The sequence below is a fragment of the Cottoperca gobio genome, chromosome 10, assembly GCF_900634415.1.
Source record: "Cottoperca gobio chromosome 10, fCotGob3.1, whole genome shotgun sequence".
Classification (NCBI taxonomy): Eukaryota; Metazoa; Chordata; class Actinopteri; order Perciformes; family Bovichtidae; genus Cottoperca; species Cottoperca gobio.
This window is the reverse complement of record NC_041364.1, coordinates 6,674,228-6,700,996: the sequence shown is the minus strand read 5'-3', so window position 1 is coordinate 6,700,996 and position 26,769 is coordinate 6,674,228. Positions and strand designations below refer to the sequence as shown.

The 26,769-nt window shown below is 41.7% G+C and overlaps 2 protein-coding genes across 2 annotated transcripts; both read right to left on the bottom strand.

The window, feature by feature from the left end:
- Positions 1 to 2,003: 2,003 nt before the first annotated feature.
- Positions 2,004 to 15,014, bottom strand: rab11fip5b (RAB11 family interacting protein 5b (class I)). The gene is given in 9 exon segments (XM_029442318.1): positions 2,004 to 3,300; positions 5,108 to 5,243; positions 6,594 to 6,851; positions 6,853 to 7,247; positions 7,249 to 9,043; positions 9,670 to 10,279; positions 11,730 to 12,114; positions 12,116 to 12,257; positions 14,122 to 15,014. Coding segments are annotated over 9 exon segments (4,362 nt in total). The 5' UTR covers positions 14,502 to 15,014; the 3' UTR covers positions 2,004 to 3,039.
- A 1,786-nt stretch (positions 15,015 to 16,800) lies between these two features.
- bend4 (BEN domain containing 4) lies at positions 16,801 to 25,970 on the bottom strand. The gene is given in 7 exon segments (XM_029441501.1): positions 16,801 to 18,647; positions 19,520 to 19,760; positions 20,051 to 20,077; positions 20,252 to 20,343; positions 21,841 to 22,375; positions 22,377 to 22,450; positions 25,267 to 25,970. Coding segments are annotated over 7 exon segments (1,683 nt in total). The 5' UTR covers positions 25,748 to 25,970; the 3' UTR covers positions 16,801 to 18,414.
- Between the last annotated feature and the right edge of the window lie 799 nt (positions 25,971 to 26,769).

The window sequence follows — 26,769 nt, the reverse complement described above, 5'->3', positions numbered from 1 at the left end:
TTATGAACCTTAATCATATTGCTAATTGTATCCATGTAATCTATCCCAATGTACTAAAAACATAATAAGGAATATTGCTCTTAACAAGTGTGTAACCCCATCCCTATATAATTGTGTTTTATTGGTGTTATGTAAATAAGTACTGTACTTTTTATATACTCTACTTGAGTATTTCCATTTTTATACTTTTTATTCTACTGCACTACATTTTGGAGGCAATTATTGTACTTTTTCTATCTGACAGCTTTAGTTACTTAACAGATTCAGATTATTAATACAACATGTAAATCAACAAATGAATTATGAAGCTATTCAGCATAAAGTAGTTGAAAACAAACTACCTTTAGCATCCGAGGCATTAAAATGATGAACACATTAATGCATAAATAATTATAATCCAGTAATATCATAAATGTGATTTTCAAATGGGTCATTCTGCATAATGAGTACTTTTACTTTTACTTGATGTGAATACTTCTACCACTGGAGACAACTTTTCTATTCTTTTCTTTTTCTGTTCTTAAATCTTTACCACTAATGGGGTATAAATGTAAAGAAGCTGCTCAACAGACCGCTCAGTTTAAACAGGAAATGTATCAAATCTCCTGGATCTATAAACAAGAAAACTGCCTATGCTGTTTATATTTTGCTTTGGAGCAGAAATTAATGTAAATCAGCGAGAGAGAGAGAGAGAGAGAGAGAGAGAGAGAGAGAGAGAGAGAGAGAGAGAGAGAGAGAGAGAGAGAGACAGACAGACAGACAGACAGACAGAGAGAGAGAGAGAGAGAGAGAGAGAGAGAGACAAGAGAGACAGAGAGAGAGAGACAAGAGAGAGCAGAGATAGAGAGAGAGAGAGAGAGAGAGAGACAGACAGACAGACAGACAGAACAGACAGACAGACATAGACAGACAGACAGAGAGAGAGAGAGAGAGAGAGAGAGAGAGAGAGAGACAGACAGACTAGAGCAGAGACAGACAGACAGAGAGAGAGAGAGAGAGAGAGAGAGAGACAAGAGAGACAGAGAGAGAGAGAGTGAGAGAAAGTGAATAGAGAGAGAGAGAGAAAGAAGATGAGACAGAGGAGAGATAGGAGAGAGTTGGAGAGAGTAGAGAGAGAGGATGAGGAGAGAGAGAGATGAGAGAACGACGTAGAGGAAAGAGACAGACAGAGAGCGACACGGAGAGAGAGAGACAGAGGAAGACAGACAGACAGAGAGAGAGAAGATTGAGAGGATATGACAGAAGAGAGAGAGAGAGGGAATAACAGAACAGGAAGAGAGAGAGAGGGAGAGAGAGAGAAAAAGAGAGATGAGAGTAGATAGAGAGAGAGAGAAGATCTTTAGAGAGATTTAATAATATTAGAGAGAGTATAAAGACGAGAGAGAAGAGAGCTGGAGAAGATAGAAAGATAAGAGAGTATATATATAGAGAGATAGAATATGAGAGGATTCTCTTCGAATGTAATAGGATATATATAGACAGGGATCTTATATATACAGCTATACATTTTTAATGATGTAATATAGAGAGAATATAGACGACAGGATATAGAGAGACAAAGAGGAGAGGGACAGAAGGAAAAGAGAGGAGAGAGAAGAGAAGAGAAAGGAGAGGAAGATATAGGGTGACAGAGGGAGAAGAAGAGGAGAGGAAGAGAGAGTGGAGATAGAGAAGAGAGAGAGAGAGAGAGAGAGAGAGAGAGAGAGACTTTTTGTGAAGTAAATTAATAAGCAGTACAAAGGCAAATTGTCAACTATTTAAAAAAATGCAATAGATGTAATTTACATCAACATCATCTCTAAACAAATCACATCGTAGATTTAAATCTCCTGAGAATATGCGGAAGTGAAGGAGGTCCATGCTGAAGCAGCAGGTGTCCACACAAACTGTGCAGTAAGGAGTGCCCTCTAGTGGAGAGACAAAAGCATTGCAGCATATGTACACCAAACAGTACCGACGTCTGTTCAGGGACAAACTAACAAAATAACATCACAAACTTTGGCTCATGTGCACTTTGTTTTATTACAGTACAGTACTGAGGTCATGTAAAGCATTGCAAGTAGCTACAGTGGTACTGGAGTGACATTAGAGAATATATTATCATGACAAAAGTATTTTATAGAAATAACTTATAATACTCTTATCTACTGCACTGTGTGACTTCTACAGTAAAACGGTGCTATGTCAACACAAGATAAATGCAGAATAGACAAACAAAACATAAAAATATAAACATTCTTTCATTTTAGCGTGTAACAGGAAATAAGGCTAAAACGAACAAAGTATTTAGTAAAAATGAAAACAAAGAGACAAAATGCAAACAATAAGTCTTCATCTTCTTTCGTCTTTTCGGGCTCAAATACCGTTTTTTGCATAAAGTGATGTTAATGCAGAAACGTCTCTTTTTATAGTATCACATTGCAGCGCAGCATTTTATGATTATGTTGCTGTTTTTTGTAGCATTTCTTAAATTCTATTTGAAAATATGCAATTACCTCAAGTGAACCTTTTTGCACAATCTCACAAAACTGTTTGAGATTAAACTCGTGTCAAAATGTCGAACTTCGACAGCAGCAATTTTAAGGTTACTTAAGCTAACATCATATTTTGCCAGAGGAACTACTTTAATCTTTAAGTTAAATGCACTTTGCAAAAGTGTTTCCTATAGCCTGTATTTTATTGTATGCATGTGTATAAGCAGTGAGTTTAAAGTTTAACAGCTGACTACCTTAAATTATTCTACAAAGCATGAGTAAAATAATCATTTGGCTTTGATAGAAGCTTTTTATAATGGTCATTTCTAGTGGTTTTCTCTTCGTGCCAAATTAGGATAGTAACCAGCATGCATGTTGGGTAATATCGTGTCTACATCAACAAGGCAGTATTAGCAGTGAGAAGACCTGGATGATTGTGAGATCAGATTTAGTGGAGCATTTGTATGACTGTCTCTAGAACAGGGATTCCCCATCTTAACTAATAACCCTGTGTTTTCCACTCACTCTTGAGGAGTCAGTATTCTAGAGGATGCTACGTCACTTGTCACTTGTGTCTAGTGCGCACTTGCAGCAGCGTGGGTGTCTGCTCTATGATCCGCAGTAAAAGATTATCAATGTAGTCCTCCAGGTCTCGAACCTGTAACTTGACCTTTTTCAGCTCAGCCTCACATTTATGCAGCTGCGCCGCCTGCCGCTCGGAGGTCGTGTCCTGCTTTTGCATGTCCATCTCCTGCTGCAGCAGCAGGGAGATCAGCTCCATGTTGGTCAGATGCTGGTAATGGGCCGAGTTGTCCACCGTCACCTCCTGCGAGAGATGGAACAGGAACAGTCAAGATGACCGTGTGTGGCTGGTAAATGTCACCGTTAAAGAATTAGTTTGACATTTAGGGAAATATGCTTATTCCCTGTGATGATGTATTTTTGTAGGCCAACCTGGAAGTTAGCATCACCTTGGTTCCCTCTACAAAAAGCCAATGAATGGGATTATGCAGAAAATAATCTCTGTGGCAAACAAATGTGTACAACGTTTTGTTCAGCAAGATAATCTGAACAAATAACGTTAGGCTGTAAAGAAACTACACCACGGTCACATGACTTCCCATGACTTCACGTCACCACCACTAAAATAAAGGTGGACTAATGTTAAGAATTTAGTAGTCTCATTCAGCCACTTGTTAGCAACCGCCTTTTTTAAAAGCTTCAAAATATTAAATAAATTGGGTATTTATTGTCGTAGAACAAAACGTTAAAATCTCTTAAACTTGTGTTAACCCCAGACTTTCAGTCATCGAACCAAAAAAAACATTAAAGAAACTCCATTCACGTCGTGACGAGAGAACTGGAAGTACAAAAATGCTTAATCATTTCCGGGTATAGGACTCATTCCTAAAGCACTCTATTCAATATGAGGCTAAAGCCAAGAGCTTATTATCTTAGCTAAGCATAAAGACTGAAAGCAGGGGGGAAACTTGGCTCAATCCAAAGGTACACGTCAGTTTTTGTACTGTGGGACGGAGCCGGGCTAGCTGTTTCCAGTCTGTTATGCTAAGCTAAGCTAACTGTCTACTGGCTGCAGATTCATATTTAACATAGGCCTACATGAGAGTGCTATCAATCAGCACATAAGCAAATAAGTCTATTTCTCAAATAGCTAAAATATGCCTTTTAATGAGAACCTGATTAAATGAAGGCTTATTAAGATATTAAATAGCTTACTAACAGGAAACTATGAAGTCATCCTGCACCGAGGGAACTGCTGGTGTTAATAAATGCTCACAGAAGCGTTAAATAGTCTGTGGACCTAATGGCTTTCTGTAATTTATTTAGACATGTTAATAACTTAATTATTCTGCTGTTTGCACACAGTGAGACTCACACAGTGTTATGGGTTCATTTAGAAGATTTACCGTGATTTCTTCCTGTTGGCCAATTATTAATAGGTGACATAATGAATGTTATGCACACCAGCTCAGATCCACTAATTGATGTAGGAACACATTTCCTTGTGTTGTGACAACTAGGCTGTGATTTTATTGTTCAACCCCGTCAGGAACGATCACAGAAATGTGCAAAAAACAGTTTCATATCTTAATTTTCCCATAACAAAATCAGAATCATCTTGTTTTCCTTGAAACACTGTAACAGAGACAAACCAAGGTCTTACAGAGGAAGGCTAGAAACATCATTTTAAACTCTTTTCTAGGCCAAAGAATTAATGGGATCAGCATTTCTCTCCCCAGTGTTGAAAGTAACCTCAGTCTAAAAGGGAGCTGGTCGGTTGCAGCTGCACACTGTCATGTCTGGTTTTTTTATATCCTGGCTTTACTTCATGGCAGTATTAATACTCAATCACAAGATGAGAAATGTGCATAGTGAGCAACTTAAACTAAATCAAGCTTAACCAGAATATGAGCAATACGTGTACTGGCTACATGTAACTGGTGTCGAATATCTGTTGGAAATATCACATCAAATATTTCATTTTATCTGGATTTGTATGAGTAGAAAACCCATAATGTTTCTATGCATGGCAAAGCAATGTATACATTCGTAAATATTATTTATATTGAAGGTTATAAAGGGGTTAATAAAAGGTTTTTGTCTCAAAGTACCTGAGTCCTCTCAGGTTCTGCTGCAGCGTGGTGGGCCATGCGTCCAGGGTGGATGGTAGACTTCAGCTTCTCCAGAACCGAACGACCCTCCTTCTTCTCTGATTGGCTGGAGGTCAACGGCTTCACTGGATGAGTTCTGTAAAATAACGATGTCAGCACGAGCATTTGAACACGGTACGTTTACTAAAAGTGCATAACTGTTTTCTTCATGAATAATCTTGCACAGACAATAGTCAGCAGTTAAACATTGAACTGTCACACACACTTCAAAAGCAGATCAAGAAAGTATGAAGGAATCTGTGAAGGAACAATAAGCTATAAGAGGAACAATGTAAGCGCCGTATACTGTTCGTTTAGCATTAGAAACTGCAGCCATGTGAGTCGAGGTCGAACAAGAAATTTGCTTAAATGCAAGTGCACTAATAATCTTAGGGGGAAACACAGGGTTGACTCACTCAACAACAACAACGGCACAGAAATGTTTAGAAATAGAAATGAGAATAAAAACTTGAAGCTACTTTGTGATCACAGCAGAAAGACGAGCTGGGTTTCTGAGATTACACGTTTTTTTTAAATTATTGATACTAAAAGGTTGTGACACAATAAATATCCACATGTCCCGCCTCACTCTGGGTCCCCTGAAGCATTTCCTCCTCTCCACCCCCAAGTGGTGCTTCTGACTGCCCTCTACTTATTCTTAAGTGTACATCATATGACCAGTATTGTCCTATATTGCAGTTGTTTTTGAGCCAAAAGTCTGAAATTAAATTAAATTAAATTAAATTATTAGACATCAAAGCAAAATTAACATTTTGCTGGACGGGAAGCCGTCACTGGCATGTGTTTTGAGCGCGTCCAGTGATAAGAGTTTCACAAAGCACTAAAAGTGCACACTTTACCTCTCCCAAAATATACAAAGTTACTCAATTTTGAAAAATAATCTGTGGGTGGTAGAGGAAATACAACTGCTTTTGTCCTGAGGAAAATCATTTAAACAGCTGTACCAAAATAAAGATTAAAAAAATAATAAACTAAATTATACTGACTTAGACCGAATACTCTGAATACTAAAACATATTCTAGTTATATAATATACTCCTACAGGCAAAATGACAGTTTAGTACTTCTAGAGATCTGAACATAATGTATCAGGTGTTCAAAGAAGCAGCAGAAGTAGCCACATTTAGGCAGAACAAAGTGAAAGGAAAACAACAAATATACAATAGCCAACAAGAAGCTGAATAATGAGATGAAAAACATAAATGTGAAGCAAAGCCAAGAACAATGCAGCAGGTGTCATCCAACCACTTTGGATGAAGAAACAGAATTTATAGAAGCTTAAATGCATTCAACATCAAGCCAGGCCAACAATAAACAAAGCAACCAGAGCAACTAAATAAAAACCATTACGTGTTTTGTAGTTTATGTGGAAATCTACAGCTTATAAAATCCTACATATGTCATATCCTAGTGTGAGGTTTCTCACCTGCTCTCCTGATGGGGCAGGTTGCTAGCTGGCTGAGTCTCCTCAGGCAAAAGTGAGTGCCGTGCATCGACCAGGGGCTGGTCAGTGGTGGAGGTGGTAGAGGAGTAGGAGGAGGAGGAGGTGTAGGGTGCGACAGCCAGAGTAGTGTTGGCTCCGGCATCGAGCCCCATGCTTGAGGGATGTATGGAGGGGCAACAGACAGGGGTAGGGTGGAGCGTAGCCTGTGCGTCAGCTGACAGGGAGAGTGTACGCGGGACAGGACGGACAAGAGGGTTCTTGCAAAGATTGCCCAATCTTTGACTTTGAAGGGGTTCTAGAGTTTGGTGCTACTTTAGCGTGAAGGTCTTCAAAACTAATGTCAGAGGATTTTCCTGTCACTGTTGTGTCGTCTTTTGAACATAGTTGTGATGTCGTATTAGACTCGTTTTGATCTACTAATGCCATTAACGAAGAAAGAGCTGATTTAGAGGGCTGATATGACAACGGTCCTTCACTGACTTGGGAAATGTTTTGAACGAGGGACAAGAACTGTTCGAACTCTCGATCTCCACTTTTGCTTTGGTTGCTTGGGCTGCCGCAGCTGTTCTGTCGGGACAACCCTTTTGGTCTAAAACGTGCACTAACCACCCCGGGAAACGGCTCTTTCGGGTTAAGTAGCGCCTGTTTTAGCTTGAGGGTTTCCGTTATCATCAAACTCCTTTTTCGTCTTTTTAAAATCCGCCAAACTTCTTGATGTAACTTCTCTGGATTCAGTTTTAAAACCGTCCGCATTAGGTGCTTGATTTTGTAACGACAAAGCAGCGATGTCTCTGCTGTTCACCCTGGAGTTATCATGTGATGCCATGTTATTCAGATCGTAGCAATTGTCTTGGCACACTGAAGAGACTTTATACAGTTTGCTAGATGATGCAGTTATTTCAAAGGACGAGTTCATCTCAGGGATGTAGGTGTCCTTCAAAGTGAACAAATCCTCAGCTATGGTCACCGTCTCTATATGGTAAGCAGCTATCTGTGAAGCTTCTGGCGGTTGTGGAAAAGTCCCGCCAAAACTCTTGATGCCTTTGAGAGTATCAACTACCTCTGACTGAGAAGAGCCATCTGAATCGATAAAACCAAAATCTGAATTATTCACATTCATGTTCATATCTCCTAAAGTTAGTGAGGAAGAGACATTATTGTTGATGCAGGTGGTTTCAGCTGGATTAGACTCCTCTGCTGGAGCGGTTGTAATATCTTGTACTTTTGCAACTGGCTGTGAGGAAGTAGATGACATGTCCAAAAGGTCTGTAACAGATATGTCACTATCAAGAAGTATTTTAGGTCCTGAGTTCACAGATGTCATCTTATTTCCAGGAGTTTCTTCAGCATTCAACGATAAACGATTTACGTTGGGTTGTCCGTAGTTTCCTCTGCACATCCGTCGTCCATACAAGTCTTGCTCAAACAACATCCCTCCCCAGCGGTCGGTTTCATCTTCCAAAGGTTCATATTTGAACTTTTTGAGCTTCTCTTCAGACGTGAATCCTGACGGACTAACGTTTGCGTATGTCTGAGAGTTAACGCTGAGGGAGTCGGAGGTCTCGCTGCTGGTGTGAGGGTCTGGAGATACGCTGTTTCTTTTGCCTTCTGCTTCTCTTCCACGTTGCAGCGAGGCCACGCCGGTCTGCGAGAGGAGGTAGGCTTCTTTATGGACAGCCAGCTCTTGACCTCTGTGCAGCCAGCCATCAGAGTAAATCTCATTCACTGAAGTTCTTAAAGGTCTCCTTGGAGGCAAAGGTGGAGGCTTCTCTTCACATGTTTGCAGCTCTTGTGCGTGATTATTGGTGTTGTTATTAACTGGAAGATAACTATGTCTGTGAGATGGCGTTGGACTGGTTCTCAGCTGTTTCTGAGGAAGATTCCCTTTAGGTGAGTAGAGCCTGCTGGAGGCGAAAGCATCAAACGAGTCATCCATTTCTCCCGCACTCTCTGACATGGAGCGAGGGGCGGAGGAGTTTGGTGTGGCTGATTTGGGTAATAATGCAGGGAGAGATATCTGCCTAGCTACTGGCCTGGGGCGCTCCCGCTTTATGTAAGCCATATTTGTAGCTTTAGCTTCACAAGCAGGGCTGGGTGTGCAGGTTTGGGAGGGCAGAGTAGTGTAATGAAAGGGAGATGAGCTGGATGAGGAGCCAGGCGCAAAAGTAGGAGACCTCTGTGACTCCTCTGCTATGAGATCCTCGAAAAAGGGGTTGCGTTGCATACGAGAGGGGAAAGGGTTAGAGGGGGAGATGGGGGTTGAGGAGGGAGAGGAAGAGGGGGTGAAGGGGTTGGTGTGATTGCAGTCATCAGGTGAGACATGATCGGAGGGGGAGGCAGAGGGAGAGGAGCACTGAGGGGGTACAGGGGAGCGAGGAGGGAGGGGAGGGGGTACGTCTGAGCTGCTTTCTACCTTAGGAGAAACTTCCAGCCTGTAGAAGAAGATAGGGCACAATAGTCCTCTTAGTTAATGATGTGCCAGGTTACCAAATGGGGAACATCTTTCTTACACAAACAGAAAAGACAACCAAAATACTAACTGACATTTCTGTTACCTAGACTAACATCAGTAGATATCAAACTGGCCAAATAAAAGAATTATGAAAACAGTAACTTAATCAAAAAAGGCGGAGCACATTTGCAAAAATAATCAAGCAAAAATAAAAATGCATTGTAGCCATTCAAGACCATCTGCACTGGCAGCTATTCTGCTGGGTGAGCTCATATCAACATGGAAGGATTTTCATTACATTCTTCTTCAGGAGCAGTTTTTTAAAGCACAGGGATGTTGCATCTTTGATTGAGAAAAGTAGACACACGTTGATAAAGAAAATGGAAATGCTTGAGTGTTATTTGTGGAAAATATAGTATGAGATGATGACACGGCATGGTCGTAAAATGGAGTAAACTACCTATTCCATTTTCAAATGAGCATGGAGCAGAGCAAACACTGAACTCAGGACACCCAGCTGAATACAGGCTTCCCATGTGCCTGTTGTTGTGAATTCATCAAACACTGTGGAGCCCAGAGGAAAGCCTGTAAATGACCCAGACTCACCTTGGCTTGGTCTGGGAATCACCGGAGCCAAACCAGCCTCTGAGCCTCCCCTCAGATGTCGAACCAGCCTGGTTCAGGTCTGACTTAGCTGGGAGGGAATCACTCCTTCCACCAGAGAATAACGTCTTTCTTAGCTTCCTCCCTTTGTCAGGGGAAACAACAGTAGAAGAGACGGCCGGCATATCTGCCTGCGCAGCGCGACCCCCCATCTGAGCTTGCTGAATTTGGAGGGACGAGGCCTGAGCTTCCTTTTCGTCCTCTTTATCCTCTTTCTTTATCTTGTCAAAGGACCAGCGTCGGCCATCGGCAAAGGAACCTTTGTCCTCGCTTCTCTTGGTGAGGTTCTGCAGGGAACGAGACAGCGGGGAGCATTTCTCCAGCAGCACCAGCTTGGACTGGTGAGCTCCTGAGCTCTTTGGAGTCGATGGCTCGGAGTCGTAGACGTGGCTGCCATTTATACACAAGGAAGACTTGGACTGCGTCATGGTCTGACCCTTCAGAGACTCCACTGCTAGATTTGATCGAGGGAAGGCGGTCGTGATCTTACTGGCCTCATCGCTGAAGGCTCGCTTGTGTGTGAGAACCTTAGTGGTGTGCTGGCTGGTGAGCACTGTTGGAGGGAAGGAAAACTAAAATTAAACGTTTCAAGTCTACGTCTTTTTTATCTTAACACAGGTAAATCAACAACACTGTCAATCAAAGCCATCCTTAATAAGCTACTATTCTATTAATCATTGCATTTAAGACTTATATAGGGATACTTGTTCATAATAATGCATTCCCTTGGATTTACTACTTACTTGACTTAAAACAGGAACAATTATAACCAAACCACTTGGGGCCTATTTACACGTCCAGATGCAACATTAGTATTCATTTGGAGTCATGTTTGTGTCTACCCGACAAATGTCACTCTCATTTTAGCTTTATTTTGTTTTTAACCAGCTCCTGGGGGAAATATCTAGCCCTTCAGCTGACTACTTACCAAATATCACAGATAGAATGATATCTGTGTACATGTCAGCTGATAAATAACAATAAATTGTAGTACAGAAGATGAAGACGGGCACTTTAGATTGATAGATATGCAACATAGACTTTATTGCATAAACTGATGTTGCCGATGTTGCTGTGTCTGTTCTGTCACCAGCAATGAAACATTGTTACATCCAATATTGTGTCAGATCTGTGACCAAGAAAACATTGACAAGCATCTTTTATCTACTGTCTGAATGCCATCGCTAAAGCATTATCTGTAGGTGACTGTCATTTGTTCATTTTGTTTACCACTAACCAAGCTAGTTCTTATGCTAGCTGTCTGAAGCTAATGTGTTGCTAATACAACATTACAAGTATCTTGTATTTTACAGTTGTCCCATCTCAAGTGTTTTACTCTTGTTGACTCTACTTCTGAATCATTAATGACTGTGTTGTACTTCCTATGGGTATTAATGTTGATCTTTCTCTGGTGATGCCTTCATTGGAAGTTTGTTTAGCTTGCTGTACGACTCCATCGTGCTCCAGCTTCCTTTAGCTACCTGTTTGTTTGTCATTAAGAAACAGTGTCGCCATTACATCATTTGTCCGCCTGAAAGCACGTCCAAGTTTATTTTTCTGTTATTAAAACACAAATATTAGCCTATTAGCCCATTTCAAACAATGATCTTGGTATCAACCTCACAATCAAATGTCAGTTGTGTTTTTTACAGAGGGAGTGACAACTATCTATCGGGTTTCACTAGAGAAATTGTTTAGCAGAGCCACCCAGATCCTGACTCTCTTGTTTCCTGATTAATTTAGTTATTATGTGAGGGCCTAAAGCTACGCTCATCAAATATAGCACAAGGCATTTAGTGTGCGATCGTCCTTCTGCTATTTTCCCTGAAGATTAATGCTTTATTTCTCATTGTTTAATGGTGTTTGTAGAGGTCGTTCTATTTTCCGGAGAGGTCTCTCACCTCAGCTGTAAAACACTGTGAGAATGTGGCTGATTATCAGACAATAATGAAAACAGTGACCAGCCTTCATCTCATACACATGTGAATCATTTCAACGCCTACCTTGTTTAGCTAAAGCTGTCTCTCCGTAATGGGTGTCCACTCTCACTTTGCTCGTGTAGATGGGAGAGCTGGGAGGGTCCGACATCAGATCCAGGCTGGGCGGAGGGCCGGGGTTATCACTGACCATGGACGACACGCTACTCTCTGAAGCCAGCGACGAGCATGACCTGGTGTCAGACGACTTGCGCAGCCTCCCTTTGAAAAAATCTTTCATCTTGCTCCTCTTTTCCTCTGCTATCTCCACATCTGGAGACTCACCTCCGCCCATCTCATCTCCAAATGGCTGCCCAAGGGATCCTGACAGGGCGGCGAAGCGGCCTGGCACGATGGCTGAGGAAGACTCCACGTCCCCCCTCTTCCTCCCTGTGACGCGATCCTTGAGCTTTGCCAAAAGCAGAGCGGGGCTTGTCCTTTATGGTGAGGTCGAACATGCTGGCTGTCATGTTGTTGCGAGTGAACTGGACTGTTACCTGAAGTTCACCACGTTCCTTCTCCTTTCTGCCCGCCCGAGAGTTGAGCTTGAACCATCTGGAGCCACAAAAGAAAAGGGACAGTCAATCTTATATCACAGCTTTAAATATGTTACTGAAGAGGAATGTTATCTGTTTAAAGCACAGATCATAGGGTGCATGTGTTATGTGGTAATTCACAGGGACAAAACGAGCAGCAACAAAAAACATTGATTTCCTTTTGCCAAAGTGTTCCACATATTCGGGGGGATTGTACTCATAATCTCTGACAGCAAACTGTTTTTACAATCCTCAGAGAAGGAAATCACAACCCAAATTCCTCGAGGTCCAGTCGCCTTTGTGTACAATGTGAGACAATACTGTATGAAGAGTCAACCAATGAAATCCTCCCTCTGTTCCTGCCCTCCCAAATCCTTAGAGTGGACCAGAGAAAGTAACAAAACCAGCCAAAACTAACAATTCAGTGAGTTTCACTGAGCGCAGAGAGGGCAGAGAGCCCACAATTAAAGCCAGATGTGTTGCATCGCTTTAGTGGAGATGTTTCACATATTAATGGTGAGTCCTGTTGCATCACCTGTGGCACAACTGATGTCTTCAAATCCTCACAATCAAGGCAAATTAGAAAAGATTAAAAGTTATTTTGAAGATACACTACAACATTGAAAATAACTTAGTCTTACAGTATGTAAACAGAATTCACATTCTTACTCACTTTGGGGAACCTAAACCACAGAGTACAGACTAAACTACACGTTTTCGATCATGGACACGCCTTGCATGAGCAAAACAATTATGCATCACTAATTATAATTCAGCGATGTTATATGTATGATTCTAAAATGGGCCGTTCTGCATAATGAGTACTTTTATTTTTGATACTTTATATTGTGATGCTGATACTTTTGTACTTATTTATATACTATATACTTTACACACTGTGTGAGCAGTAATTCAATCATTTAAAGATGCATTTAGTGTTGTATAAAAGGAAACGGAAGATGTGCATAAAAAGATGGAGGCTTTTCTGTCTAGAATCGCTACATGTACTTCTTCCACAGTGGAAACTGCAGCTCATCTTGTTGATTTGCAGTGCATTGTGGGAATAGCTTCTGTAATAGCATCAGCCTAGAGGGCCAACATTTAATGAGTCTGAATGCATTTAGGATTCAAGCTTTAGCAGTTTTCTGTGTCATCCTGCAAAACACTAACACATCTTATTTCATTGCTTCACTCTCATCGTGTCTTTTATCAGCTGCTGTGTTTTGGGTTGTGGAAGCACATGGTTCATAATCGCTATGAGGATTATCGAAGCAGGTGAGAGGAGAAAGCTTTCCCAAAAATAGTCTGGAGAATGAATTACATCACCTGAATGAAGAACTAGAAAAGCATGTCATTCTCCTGTCATGTTTACTAAATAATCAAGTTCTGTACTTAAGTATGACAGGTACCTGTACTTTAATTTAATATTTCCATTCCATTCTACATTTATTTAGTTACTCTACAGATTCAGATTATTAATAACAAATGTAATCAACTAATCAATTATGATGTATAATTATAGATTAAACCACTCTGCAGTAGTTGAAATGAACCCCACCATTACGGTCTGCAACATAAGTGATGCTTACACATGTATGCATCACTAATTGCATTCTGCATAATGAGTACTTTTACTTTTGGTTCTTAAGTTTATTTTGAGACTAGTACTTTTGCACTTTACTGAAGTAAGATTTTGAATGCAGGACTTTGACTTGAAACAGAGAATGTCTACATTGTGGTATTGCTACTTTTACTAAAACATCTATGAGTACTTGTTCCACCTCTGCCTGTCCCAGTCTGACATAAAAACATGACACATCACTTCTATGTGAGCAGTAAGCTGCTTTTTGTCATGCAGTCTTGATTTAAAATTCGCAACGTACTCATCTCGAGGACATATTCCCTCCTGGAATATTTTATCAAGAGGAATGATGGCTTGACCGAGAAACACGTCGAGTCCGATGAGCACGCGGTGCATGACGGTGAGCACCAGGTCACCGCTCCCCGGGGGGTAGGCGCTCCGGCCACAGTCCTCCAGGATCCCGGGGAGCAGCTCGAAGCAGCACTCCTCGTTCCACTCGGGCACCTCCGCCTTCTCCACCAGACCGGTGTTGTACTTCTCCTTCCCCACCTGGAAGATGGTGTAGAGGTAGCGGCTGCCGTGCTTGCCCTTGGTTCGCAATCCTCTAGCCCGGAGGACGGTGACATTGACATGAGTGGGCACCCATCGCTGATCATCATCCAAATCTATCAACGACATCATCTTGCAACCGCTACACGAGCTTGCCTCTGTGTCCTTTAAATCGTACTTCACTCAGTACTGTCAGTTGATTTTGAGATCATCCCCCCTTTGTGTAGCGCCAGAGTTTCAGTACTGCGCAAAAACACCTCTGCAGAATATCTCCAAAGTCCGCGGAGCCTCTGAGGGTTTACCCGAGGTCAGTCTCCAGACAGTAGACCTGGGCCTGTGATCAAGTTGCAGCTCCGCGTGCCATTCCCAAATCCAATCATTGCAAAACGAAGTTAGTCGAGATTGCGTGCTCAAATCACCCCCAAAGTGCGTGCATGTCGCATCAGTTAGTTTTACTGTCCGATATGTGCTCGTCGTCCTCACGGCCCGCCCTCCTCCAGAGCAGCAGCAGGCCCGCATACAGTGAGAGGGATGCCGCAGAATTAAAGAGAAACACCCAACCGAAGCTTCATGAGAACCAGCGACTCATCACGCTGCTGCACGCTGCACGGGGCGTCCAGAGAGCCGGGAACAGATGCATTCTGTAGCTTGACTTCGTTTTTGAAACAACAGAAAATGAAGTCACTGAAGTTTCTGGGCGGAACCCTCCCTGAAAACTAATTATTTTTCCAGCTCGTGCTGCAAATTCTTTGATTTCGAGAATTAGTGTTTGCAAACCGAACAATGTGTCACCACGTGCGGGAGTGCTGAGAGCTCAAAGAAAGAGGCAACCTATACAAGTCGTAAAAAGACACAATAATTGAATTAAGAAATTAATTGAAAGATTATCAATTTATAAAAATAAAATAAAAAAAGGTTTATTCCCTCCATTAATAGATCCTGACCAATCATTTTAAAATATATATTTTATTGACACACTTCAGTGTTTTACCGTTCGTGGACATACCTGTGCATCATTTAAATTACAGTCCTTTGTCGATATTGAACAGCTTTTACTGATGGACTTCATCATGTTGCTGTCGTTCTTGCAGCTACAGCGCCACCTGCTGGAGATCAGTGGCAATTCATTTAGAGAAGCACAAAAGAGAGCAACGACAGCACATAGTGAAGACTCCCAGGTGGAGGAGCTGAAGTCACTTCCTGTTATTTCTTTCAGTAATAAAACATTTCTGCCACCACACGATCCAATTACATATAAGCTGTAACACTGGGACATCTTGTGAAATTCACTGGCGTTTTGCTAAATCTTACTTCAAAACTGAATATATATGTAATATTCGGTAAGCATGATGCGTTATGTTTGTTTTATTTGCCACAAATTTACCAATTCAGCTTGTTTTGTGTGATTTGGTGAAGTGAAAACATTATTTCTATTAAAACAGTGTTGTTTAAATTAGAATATGTCATCTGCCTTTTATTATTGGTGAAAAGTGTTATATTACTTTTAGATATTTTGGGGAGGGAGTTGCCATTTTTATTTTCTTTTTTAAGTAAAGACGAGGACCTAAAGAAAGTATGACTAGTACTAGTGTATAAACATAATGTGCAACCCTCCCTCAACGCAACAATACTTTTTATATTGCCCCTTAAGGGGTAACTAAGTACATTTACTAGTACAAGTACAGTTTTGATGTACTTGTACTTGTACTTTAGTTTATTTTATATTACTTTATACTTCTACTCCACAATATTTAACTAACAGCTATATTTACAAGTTAATATTAATATTTTACATATTATTAATTTATCAAATATGATGCAGTGGTATAGAGTCAACTACCCAACAGCATAACTTATTTATTTATAATTTAAAAAAATATGGGCTCCGCTGCCACCAGCTATGACATTAAAAATGTTTCTATCATAATATACATCAGTAATAATATTCCAATACATATATATGTATATATATATATATATATATATATATATATATATATATATATATATATATATATATGAATACTTCTTCCACAACTGCTTGCAAACATCAGAAAACCTGATTATTGTTCATGGATCAGATCACAAACCCACAAACCTCAAACCCTCCAATCGTTACTTTATATCAGATATGAATGAAAACATTAAAATAGGCGCAGGATTAATGCCATATTTACAATAATTACCTTAACTTCAAAGTGAGTCGAAACACAATTTAACTATCCAATGAATCACAATCTGTAATCATAGATTTGATGCCATTTAATGACACAAAAATAAAACTGTACTGCAAATAAACACGACTCTCCCTTTAAACTGATCTTTCTTACTTCTTTAAGAATGGAACAAATGTCTAGAGTAATGCCATGTTTGACACGTTTGCATAACACCTATAACCGCAGATAGATCATCATCGACGTACGTTTTTAGCTTCAGTGCTTATTTCATTTATTATAAATAAAAAACAACAGAAGCAATTCGATTTGTAAAAATCCTATTGATGTTTCACAGTGTTGATAACAGCCACTTTGAGGGAGTAAATACAAAGAAACGCTCACATTCAGAACAGCAACACAACGACAGAATCCAACAGGTTGGAGGTTTCTGTGGCACTTTTCTACTTGGCTTCTTAAGAGAGAGACGTGGTATTTCAAGAACACCTCACACAATACTGTACTTTATATTACACATTTACACAGCACTGTCGACGTGGCAAACTGACCTAATAAATCTGGTACATTCAAAACGTAGAAAACATTGTGTCATGAAGTTATTGAGTACCAAATAAAATAAATACAAAGTCGAATGGCTAAATGATGTCCAAGGACGAGACACGTTCAAAAGTGCAAATAACAAAATAAGTGCTCGTTTCTTTTCGACAGATCGTTATTTAGAAATGGATATTTTTCTCTCATTGTGAAGAAGACAGTAACAACACACATTGTGATTATATGACACACGAATCATCAACACTTAATACTGTGGAGGTTTAAGTTTAAGGCATTATTAGATGGCAACATTCATTCATCCCGAGTTAAAAAGTCTCCTCACTGATGAAAACGTGAAATGCAATTAATTTGACCTTGCAGTTGAATACTTTTTGCGTCGGGGTGAATAAAATAATCTATGACGGAGCAAAGAAAGTGCAGAAATTAGCATAACAAATACAGTCTTCTCGTTTTTTTTTCCTCCACTGTTTGTTTTTTTGTTGCAAATCTGCATTTGAGCTGCCGTATACAGCATTTCAAACTAATTTAGGAAACATCTTGTAACCTTTACAGATTGTTATTGAACTGTTCATAACTAAGACTGCTACAGGAAGTTCAAAAACAGATCATCCTTGACCAAAACCTAATTCAACCCAAAGGAAACTGCACTTTAAGCACATTGGAAAGACTTTGAATGCACTTTTAAAACTTGACAAATCAGAATTGATTCATTCAAATAAAATCAAACGGGGATGCAAAGTGCAAGACTACAGGTAACACAACATGACTTTCTCAGAGGCACTCCCGTCGAAGGGTTGCAAGTAAAGGTGCTTCGCCAATGACGCAGAATTTGGCGGATAAATATTGAATGCTACTTTCAGTGACGTAGGCGATGAAGGACGCGGTGTCAATGATGGATATATAAGTCTCTTACTTGGGTTACATTAACACAAATATCTTCCTGATGAACCTTAAGGTAAATTTGTGGGACTCCATCCCAAAAACACAAATCAAAACAAACAGAACTGTTCTATAGATAGTGACAGAACTGCTCAAAACATCAAACCATAGAAAAAGTAGCAAATGGAAGACTCAAATCTTAAAAGTTTAAAACACCTTAAGAGTCTAATTTCGACTAAACAAAATTCTAGGTATAAAAATGGCAAAAGAGCTACAAACTATTGGAACGGCTTCAGAGAGACTGTAGTTATATTCTGTTTCATAGACTTCCTTGGAATGTTTTCTTCACTGGGTAAAGTGACAGGTTAAGGTCAGTGTTTTGGGATATGTTGTTGTACAGCTACATTTCCGGCATTTGTCTTTAGTTTCTCCTGACTTCAGTCCGACTGGCCGTTGTGGCAGCCTTTCAGATACAGTTCGTCCTGCGACAGATGTCCATCGAAGCCGTCCATGTAGAGGCTGCTGGTGCTGCTGCCGCTGCTGCCCAGGAACGTCCCGACCGCTCGGCCCTGACGGGCGTGACCGACGGCGTCGCTGAACACTTTGTTGATCTGCTCCTCTGACGGCATCCACCAGTCTGGGTTTGAGGAACAGTGCATCCGGATGAACTCTAGCAAAAAGATTATCAATAAAAAGAATATTAAAAACAATCTGGAACTCAAAGCAGGCTTTGATTTGTACCAGAGTGCGACAGGAAGGAGGTTTTAACAGCCGACAGACACAGCTGGAGACTAAGTGGAGAACATAGAGGAGCGTTTAACTGCTGAAGAGACTTTTTCATCAGAAGAGTTGGTGGAAACTAAAAACACAACGTTTTGGACTTAAATTCATCAGGTGGATATAAACAATAAGACAATGTTTCCCCCGTAACTGCTGAACGTGGCAAAAAGCAAGTCAAACAAATTCACCATGTTAACTTTAAAGACGGCGATGTGTCGGTGTTGTGCTCACCGTTTGTTTCTGCTGACACCTAGTGGCCAGAAAAGTGTGAGACAGTTTGTAGTGGAAATGATTGAAGTAGTGGTGCGAGTGTTACGCTGATACAGTGTTACACTTTGAAATGCTTTGTTCTGATCGGTTATAACTGAACACAAGTGACCTCGAATGTATCAGATCTTAGACCGAATATAATGATAAGCCACATCCATGTGAAGGCCCACATTAGCTTGTCATGTGAACATCGTCTCAGCTTCATATTGTTATGAGCTCATAAATAATGAACTCACTCGTCAGTTACGGCTGCTTTTTCAAGTCTGAATCTTGGGCTGTAAAAGTGAAGTACTCTAACACGCATGGCACCACATCACTCAAAGCACACTAACATTTTATACGCAGACATTTGCCAGAGCTTCTGGCTGTAAGAGTTCTACCAGCGTTTCAATTCCCAGTGTTTCCATAATAATGTATCACTTAGATTGAGCAGACTGAAGCATAAAGCAAACACTCTTTTTTGACTCAACAGACTTTTTCCAGGCCGCGTACCTCTGAGGCAGCTGACTTTGACGGGGTTGAGCGGTCGTCTCTCCAGGCCTGGATCTCCTGAGTGGACTGAACGTTTCCTTTTGCCCAAACCGCAGGAGAACTTGAGCTCGTCCGTGGTGAAGACGAAGCGAATCAGGTAGCGCAGCAGCCGCCTGCCATCTTTCTTGGAGGAGTTGACGGCTTCGTCCCACTGCTTATTAGAGATGTAGAGAGGGTAGTTCTCCAGCAGCTGTTTACTGCCCTGCAGGGAAGAGGAGCACAGCATAGGTGTTGGTCAGAGGGAGTCCAGGTATTTCAATATCCCTAAATGCACCACGCTTTACCTGCTCATAAAGATTTACTTTTATTCCACATTTGACGGCGTTGTCAACAGTTTTGTCAGCTTTGAAATCGACTCTGAACCTTTTAAATTTGGTATTTGAACTTCCTGTTGGTTTCGCTGGGAAAAAAACAACCAAAAATGACACTGAAATCCTTTATGTTCTAAGAAAACAACAGTATTTATTATAGGCTTAAATAAATAACACAGACCTCGAAGACTGTTTGTCGTTCTTCTTCCTGCAGAGAAAGAATTTTCTTTAATTCCATATTTTCACACCACTTAATTGCTTCAATGAAGAAGTTACTACTGCTGGATGGAAGTGAGCTGATATTTCTTACACCTTAACAAATGCTACTGATCGCACAAGCTTTAAATAGCTGTGAATAAAGTACAGCTGCGTGTTTCCTCACCTCCGTGAGATGCTCCTCTGGCATCGGCTGGACCAGCTGGTTGTGAAACTCAAGAACAGTCTTGAAGTAGTCGAGAGCGTTTTGACAGGGAACTGTGTGAGAACATGTGACCAGAAATAAAGAAGACGTTGTTAAAAATGTCCCCGCAAGCGAAGAGACGACTGATCTCGTGTACAAATGACCAACAATGATCCAGTAATGTGCAGATCAAGTGAAACGTTTTAATGCAAATTAGGTTGAGGTGACGCAGAGGAGCTCCGAACGCTTGGGGGAGAGCGGAGCAGTTAATAAATATAGATGCTATTAAGACTGTTGCCCCAAACTCTGTGATGCATTTAGAGAGCGAGAGCATGCGGCTCTCTGAAACTGATGACACACAAACACTTCAGTTGTGGAGGACTAATGATGACAAACTACATGGAGGTGGAGGATCGGTATTTATAAATGCATTAGTATGAATAGAATATGCAGAAATCAGTTCAACATTTTTGTAAAATATTTTTTCTGCTTAAACAATTTTACTGAGACAAACAGATTAAAGAGCTTGAATAAAGGAGTTGAAACAAATAGTCAATTAATCAATCTACGTCAAATTCATTTCTGTAGATCGAATAATTGTTTTGATAATCGACTTTAATCGTCATTTATGATGTAGATTGCTCTCAGTGATGATGGCCAATGCTAAATGCACCAAATGTATGTGAAAAGTAAAAGCAGAAACTAGCACATAAATACATTATTTGTGCATCAGAATCATTTCCAAGGCTGCAGGTAGAAAAAGAGTGGATATGCCAGAGAGGAGAGGATTAAGCTATTCATGTCTGTGTTTAAGGAGACCCCGGGGAAGACCCAGGACTCGGTGGAGAGATTATATCTCCTCACATGTCCTGGGAACGCCTCAGGATCCCCCAGTCGGAGCTGGAGGATGTGGCCCGGAGAAGGGAAGATTGGGGTTCCTTACTGGAGCTGCTGCCCCCGCGACCCGATCCCGGATAAGCGGTAGACGATGGATGGATGGATGTCTGTGTATAAAGACTCATTTAGTTAATAATAAAAGGTTCATTTCTCTCATTGGAATTTGAAAGTTTTCTCCATTTTATTCTGATGCAAGCAGCCGCAACTGAAAGGTTAAGATATTTATTATTCGTGAGTTTGCCAGAGCTCCAAAATAAAAACTATGCATTTTCCAATATTTATGGTTCACCTTGTCAAATCTCCTAAACTCAAGTGTCAAGTTAGTCTCACGGCAAGCGAGTCCAAGTCAAGACCCAAGTCCTAATTATTGTGACTCCAGTCCATCTAGCAGTATATAGTTAAACAAGCTCCACCTTAAAGAGACTTTAAGTGAATATAAGTGCATTTAGTTGATCAAACTTCTGCACTTTTAGTAAAATATTAAATGCAAATCCCAAAATCTGCCCCTGACACCAATTTAGTGAATATTCTTTAGACATCCAGTATCTCTCCAGATACTTAAAGAATGAAAAGAAACGCCTTTCCTTTCATTTGCCACCAATCTGTAACTCTGCACCTCTGACCCAAAGAATACCCTGAACACCCTGTGAAGTCCTGGCTTTTCACTACTGCACCTGGGATATTCTCCAGCTTGTTGCGGAGCTCCTCGTTCTCCTGCTGCAGAGACAGCACCTCCTGCTCCAACTCCAGGCAGCGTGGACAGCAGTTCTCCTCCTCCTCTTCCTCCTCGGGCAGCGTGGACGACGGGTGGCCGTACGACTCTGACGGAGTCGGCGAGCCCCAGCCTCCCAGGTTGTGTCTGGGAGGAGACACCCCTGAGCCGGGCTCCGCAGACGGACACTGCTCATCCTCCAGACCTGCAGCCAGATGTTGCTGCTGCTGCTGCTGCTGCTGCTGCTGCTGCTGCTGCTGCGGCCCTGAGAGCAGATAGTTCTGTAGGGAGTCTGTAAAGATGCGGAGAACAGCAGAGGTCTGTTGTTGGTTCAAATGGCTTTGTTGGGCCTCCTCTTCTGGGTCTGTGGTGGAAGAGCTCTCTTCAGGTTTGGACTTCCCCAGCGAGGAGCAGTGAAGTCTGTGCACCTCCCCTGATCCGTCTTCCAGCTTGATGTTGGAGGTGAAGGAGGAGGAAGAGGAGGAGGAGGGCTCCAGGAAGACGGCCGTTGTTGAGGAGGCTCAGGACTCGGCTACACTGCTGGGCGAAGGCATCCAGGATGAGACGATTCTCTACGGCAGAGAGAGGAGAAAGCAAGAGGTCAACCGTGACATTTCATCTACAGGTCTATTGTGTTCGTGCTCAATGTTCATTGTTTGACCTCGGAAACAGCTAAATAATCTCAACACAGTCCATTCAGTAGCAATTCTGAGACGTCCAAGAGAGGCTCAGATTACGTTTTAACATCTACAGTTTTATGACAGTCAGGCAAACTCACTCTGATGATGAAGACCACGTAATGCAGTCAAAAGCTCCAGAGCAACTAATAAATGAACCTTTTCTTTGTTGGCTATCATCCGGCTTTAATAGACATTATTTGTTGCCATGTGGTGAAAGAAGATCCAAGTGAAAGTTCTGAAGTATTATCAGCTAAATGTACTTGAAGTAAAAGCACTTGTTCTGCAGTGACACGTTTTTGATTAACAAAACAAAACAAGGGGGAAAAAGCTTTTACTGCACAAATCTGTATTCATATTTTGGACTGTTTTCTAATCTTTGCATTTATTATGAAATGTTGGATTAATTGACCTCTTTGGGACTTGAAAACGTGTTTAATTAAGCCATGTGAGAGGTTCAGAGGGGAATGTTTTCTTTAGTGGATCTGCTGATAACTCTTAGACATCTAAAATGTGACAAGGAGCCCCAAACGCACGTGTTGAGAAGCACTCGGTTTCATTTACTGTTTAAGCTTAAATCATGTGTTTTTTTTAATGCAAAATCTAAATATGAAAAGTAAGTTCTGTCGTCAAATGAATACAGAGGTGTAAAGAGTACAACGTGTATTCTGACGAGTAGGGACGTAGAACCAGAAAGTACCTCAAAAGTACAGCACCTGAAGTTTAGTAAGGAACAGATGGACTTCTGGAAACATTATGAGCAATTCTGTGTTTTATCCTTCACTGGTTTTTGGTTCTTTCTGCCTCCCTTTTCTTTTTCACCCTGTCTTTCTGTGGCAAACCTTTCCACATACTGTAGGCTCCTCTGCTCATAGAAATGTCAGCTTCATTATGTTGATTTATTCAGATGTCAATAAACTCTAAAGTCACAGTAGCTGCTGTGACCAAACCCAGCCGTGCAAAGATAATCAGCACGGAGCTATTGTCCAGAAACGAGCCTCCGTGTACAGTTTCCCTGGTAGTCTGGGCACGTCTCAATGAGATGATCTCACACATACCTCCATGTAATGATTATGAGTCCACTGTCCTCACACAAACACACACAAATATGCACACAGACAAAATGAGTTCTAGGCGGCCACTGCTGCGTTCTCACTCACTCAGACGTGTCTATCAGCATGGCGCAGATGTGTCGCATCTATTAATATGCGTGCTGTCTCTGTTTACTCGTCGAGATGTATCTGATATCATTCTCCTTCACCCTGCACCCCCCCCCCACCCCACCCCACCCGCCCTCCTCTCTTTTCTCACCAGTTCTGTGAGCTGAGAGCCTCATAAAATTTCATTAAAAACAACACGCTCGGCAGAGGCAAATTTATGAGCCCCATTTATTTTAATCACAACTCTTTGGGAAGGGCTTTTCAATGCAATTTGTATTATTGTGTGCTGAACTGATTGCTGAGTCCAGGGGTCTCTGCTGCCTGTCTTCACGAGAAGGGCATCAAGTTGTTTTTTTTTCTTTTCAGCCATGAGAGGGACATTAAGTTGCTCCCATCGTGCAAGATAAAAAGCACTTTGTTGTGTCATTATCAGTAAAAGAAATGCACAGCATGTGAGATTGTGTGCAATGAGCAGGGAAAATATGGTTTTGTGTCATTATTTCATAAGTGATATCGGGACAACGCGCATGTCAGAAGAGGCACAAACAATGGGTCATCATCACTTTAACCTTGGCTTTAGACTTACAAAGAGCCGGGCTGCTCTTCCACAGATTTAAGTGGGTAAAAAGAAAGGACGCTAATACTTATTTTTAGATCAAACCCTATGATACTTCAAGCACACTTTTACCAATTCTCATGCAGGTGAGTTAATACAGTGCAAGCTGAGCTCAGACTGAACACCAGATTGTCTGTAAATCAACAATAACCAGCTGCAAATTGAGCCTCTGCTTCCAGCTGTGATAAAAAGATTAATATCTGATTAGAGGATGAGATGTAATGTTTAATTTCGTAACTGCCAGGATTAGGTTCATTGCTTTCATCTTAATGTTAGTTCCCATGGACCCGCCCTCCACAGGGGGAACACATTTCTTCCTGAGCCTGCACAGCCCTCTAATGAACCGCAGCTGAGGAGAAAAATTAGCACGGAACAATGTGTTTCAACAGAGATTGTGAGGGCCCTTCTTGCACACACACACACACACATACATGAAACACACAAGTAAACACATAGACACAGACAGACAGACAGACAGACACAAACACACACACACACACACACACACACACACACACACACACACACACACACACACACAGGACAGACAATTACCCAATGTAATTTTTATCACATGCACACTGGAGATTCAATCATGACTGCTCTCATTACAGCAGCAAATCAATCACTGCTGACAGGAAGAAAAAGAGGGGAAAAGGGAACAAGAACATGAAGCTCCTGTGAACAAAAGAGATGCTTTCTTTAAATAACATGTTGTTTTCTCTTCCATTGAAGTTGATTGACTCTGTAGAGGCTTTATGCTCAAATATCTGGGCAGCAAAACCCCAAAAATATACACCAGATTCAGGACAATGCGATGACATAGAGCTCAGAAAAGTCTCAATCCAAATAAATAAAACTACATTTTGAGATGGAGCACACCTCCACACCAGGAGTCACTCTCATCACTCACTCTGAACAAGTTTGAAACCCACCTGAGCTGATTCCGTAGGTGCAGTCTGGAGAGGATGTGGGCTCCGCTCTGCCGCTGCTGACGCGCCGCTGCTGGGTAGCAGGAGATGCTGCCGCTGCCGCTGAGGTGGATGTCGGAACTCTGCTGCTGGGCCTGCTCTCACATGGGAAACGATCCTGCTGCTGCTGCTGCTGCTGAGGCGTCGGGTGATGCTGCTGGCTGCTGCTGCTGATAGCGACACTGGTTTGGTGGAGCTGCTGCAGACGCTGGTGGTGGTGGTGGTGATGGTGCGGCTGGAAATGATGAGGCTGCTCGGGGTGGAAAGTGAAGTGATGTCCGTCGCCAAACAGAGGCACCTCGACCACAGCGGACCTGTCAAAGCGCGACTTGCCCGCCGAGCGCTTGCTCTGGAAGGTTTTCAGTGTGCTGTACGGACCCCGTTGCTGTCGGCTCATCTTCGGGGCGCAGGGCCCTTCATCTGCGGGCTGCATCTCTCCCTCCATCCCGGCCAGGTGTCACAGCGCGGCGGATGGCTCCGGGTTGATATTGTGGCGTGCTGGTGTGACGGGCAGGAGGATCAGATCCGTCACTGTCTGGCTCGGTGTCCCTCATACACACTGTGTGAAGGGTGGGCTCATTTAATGACAAGCCGCCGCTCCAATCCCCAGTCGGGAGCGCCGACACTGAGACTCCTCCAGAGGGAAATACAGGCGGGACTTGTGCGCCGCTGCCTGCCTCCTTTGTAGCCACCATCCACACAGAGAACAACGGGGCGCTATAGCAGTTGTACAATCTGGAAATGAAAAAAAACGCAGAACGAAATCCCACAAATGAAAAGGCAGAGGCCATTTTGCTACAGAGCATCAAATAGAGCAACATGAGCGCAAATGAAAGAAAAGGCCACCCACACCCATCCTATGTCAAATGAACACATAGAAAATACTTAGCCATTTTTTATCTATTGCTTCTTCTAATAATGTTTAGTTGGATCAATGAAACGGAATAAAACAAACTGCTAAAATAAGTATGATTTTATACCTCTATTGTTTTAATCTTTGGATTTATATGTATACCTTATTATATTTAAGAAGTTAAAATGACAACTGTTCGTCAATTCAGTCAGAATTTACTTTATGCTTGAAATCCTTTTAGTTTGAAGGCTGGTGTAGCTGTCTAGTAGCCTGCGGGCCTAAAAGTTCTCAGCTCCACGTGGGGGCGCCACATCAATAGGTTACGACACAAGAAGATTTAATAGATGGAGGAATAAAAAGACCTGCTGCTGATTAACATAAATATTTTTCTCTCTCCTTTTCAACAGCTCAGACAGCTCGGTAGTTTTTGCTCCTGCGTAATATCCAAACACATCCAAGTGCTCAGTCAATATTATGTCTAGACACCAAACTGAACAAGAGGTAATAATGAAAGATTTATAGGCCTGTATAAAGAAATGGTCCGAATAAAAATATTGATGGGCTAACAACCTTTAAACGGTGATTGTCATAAACGACCAAATTAAATTCTTAAT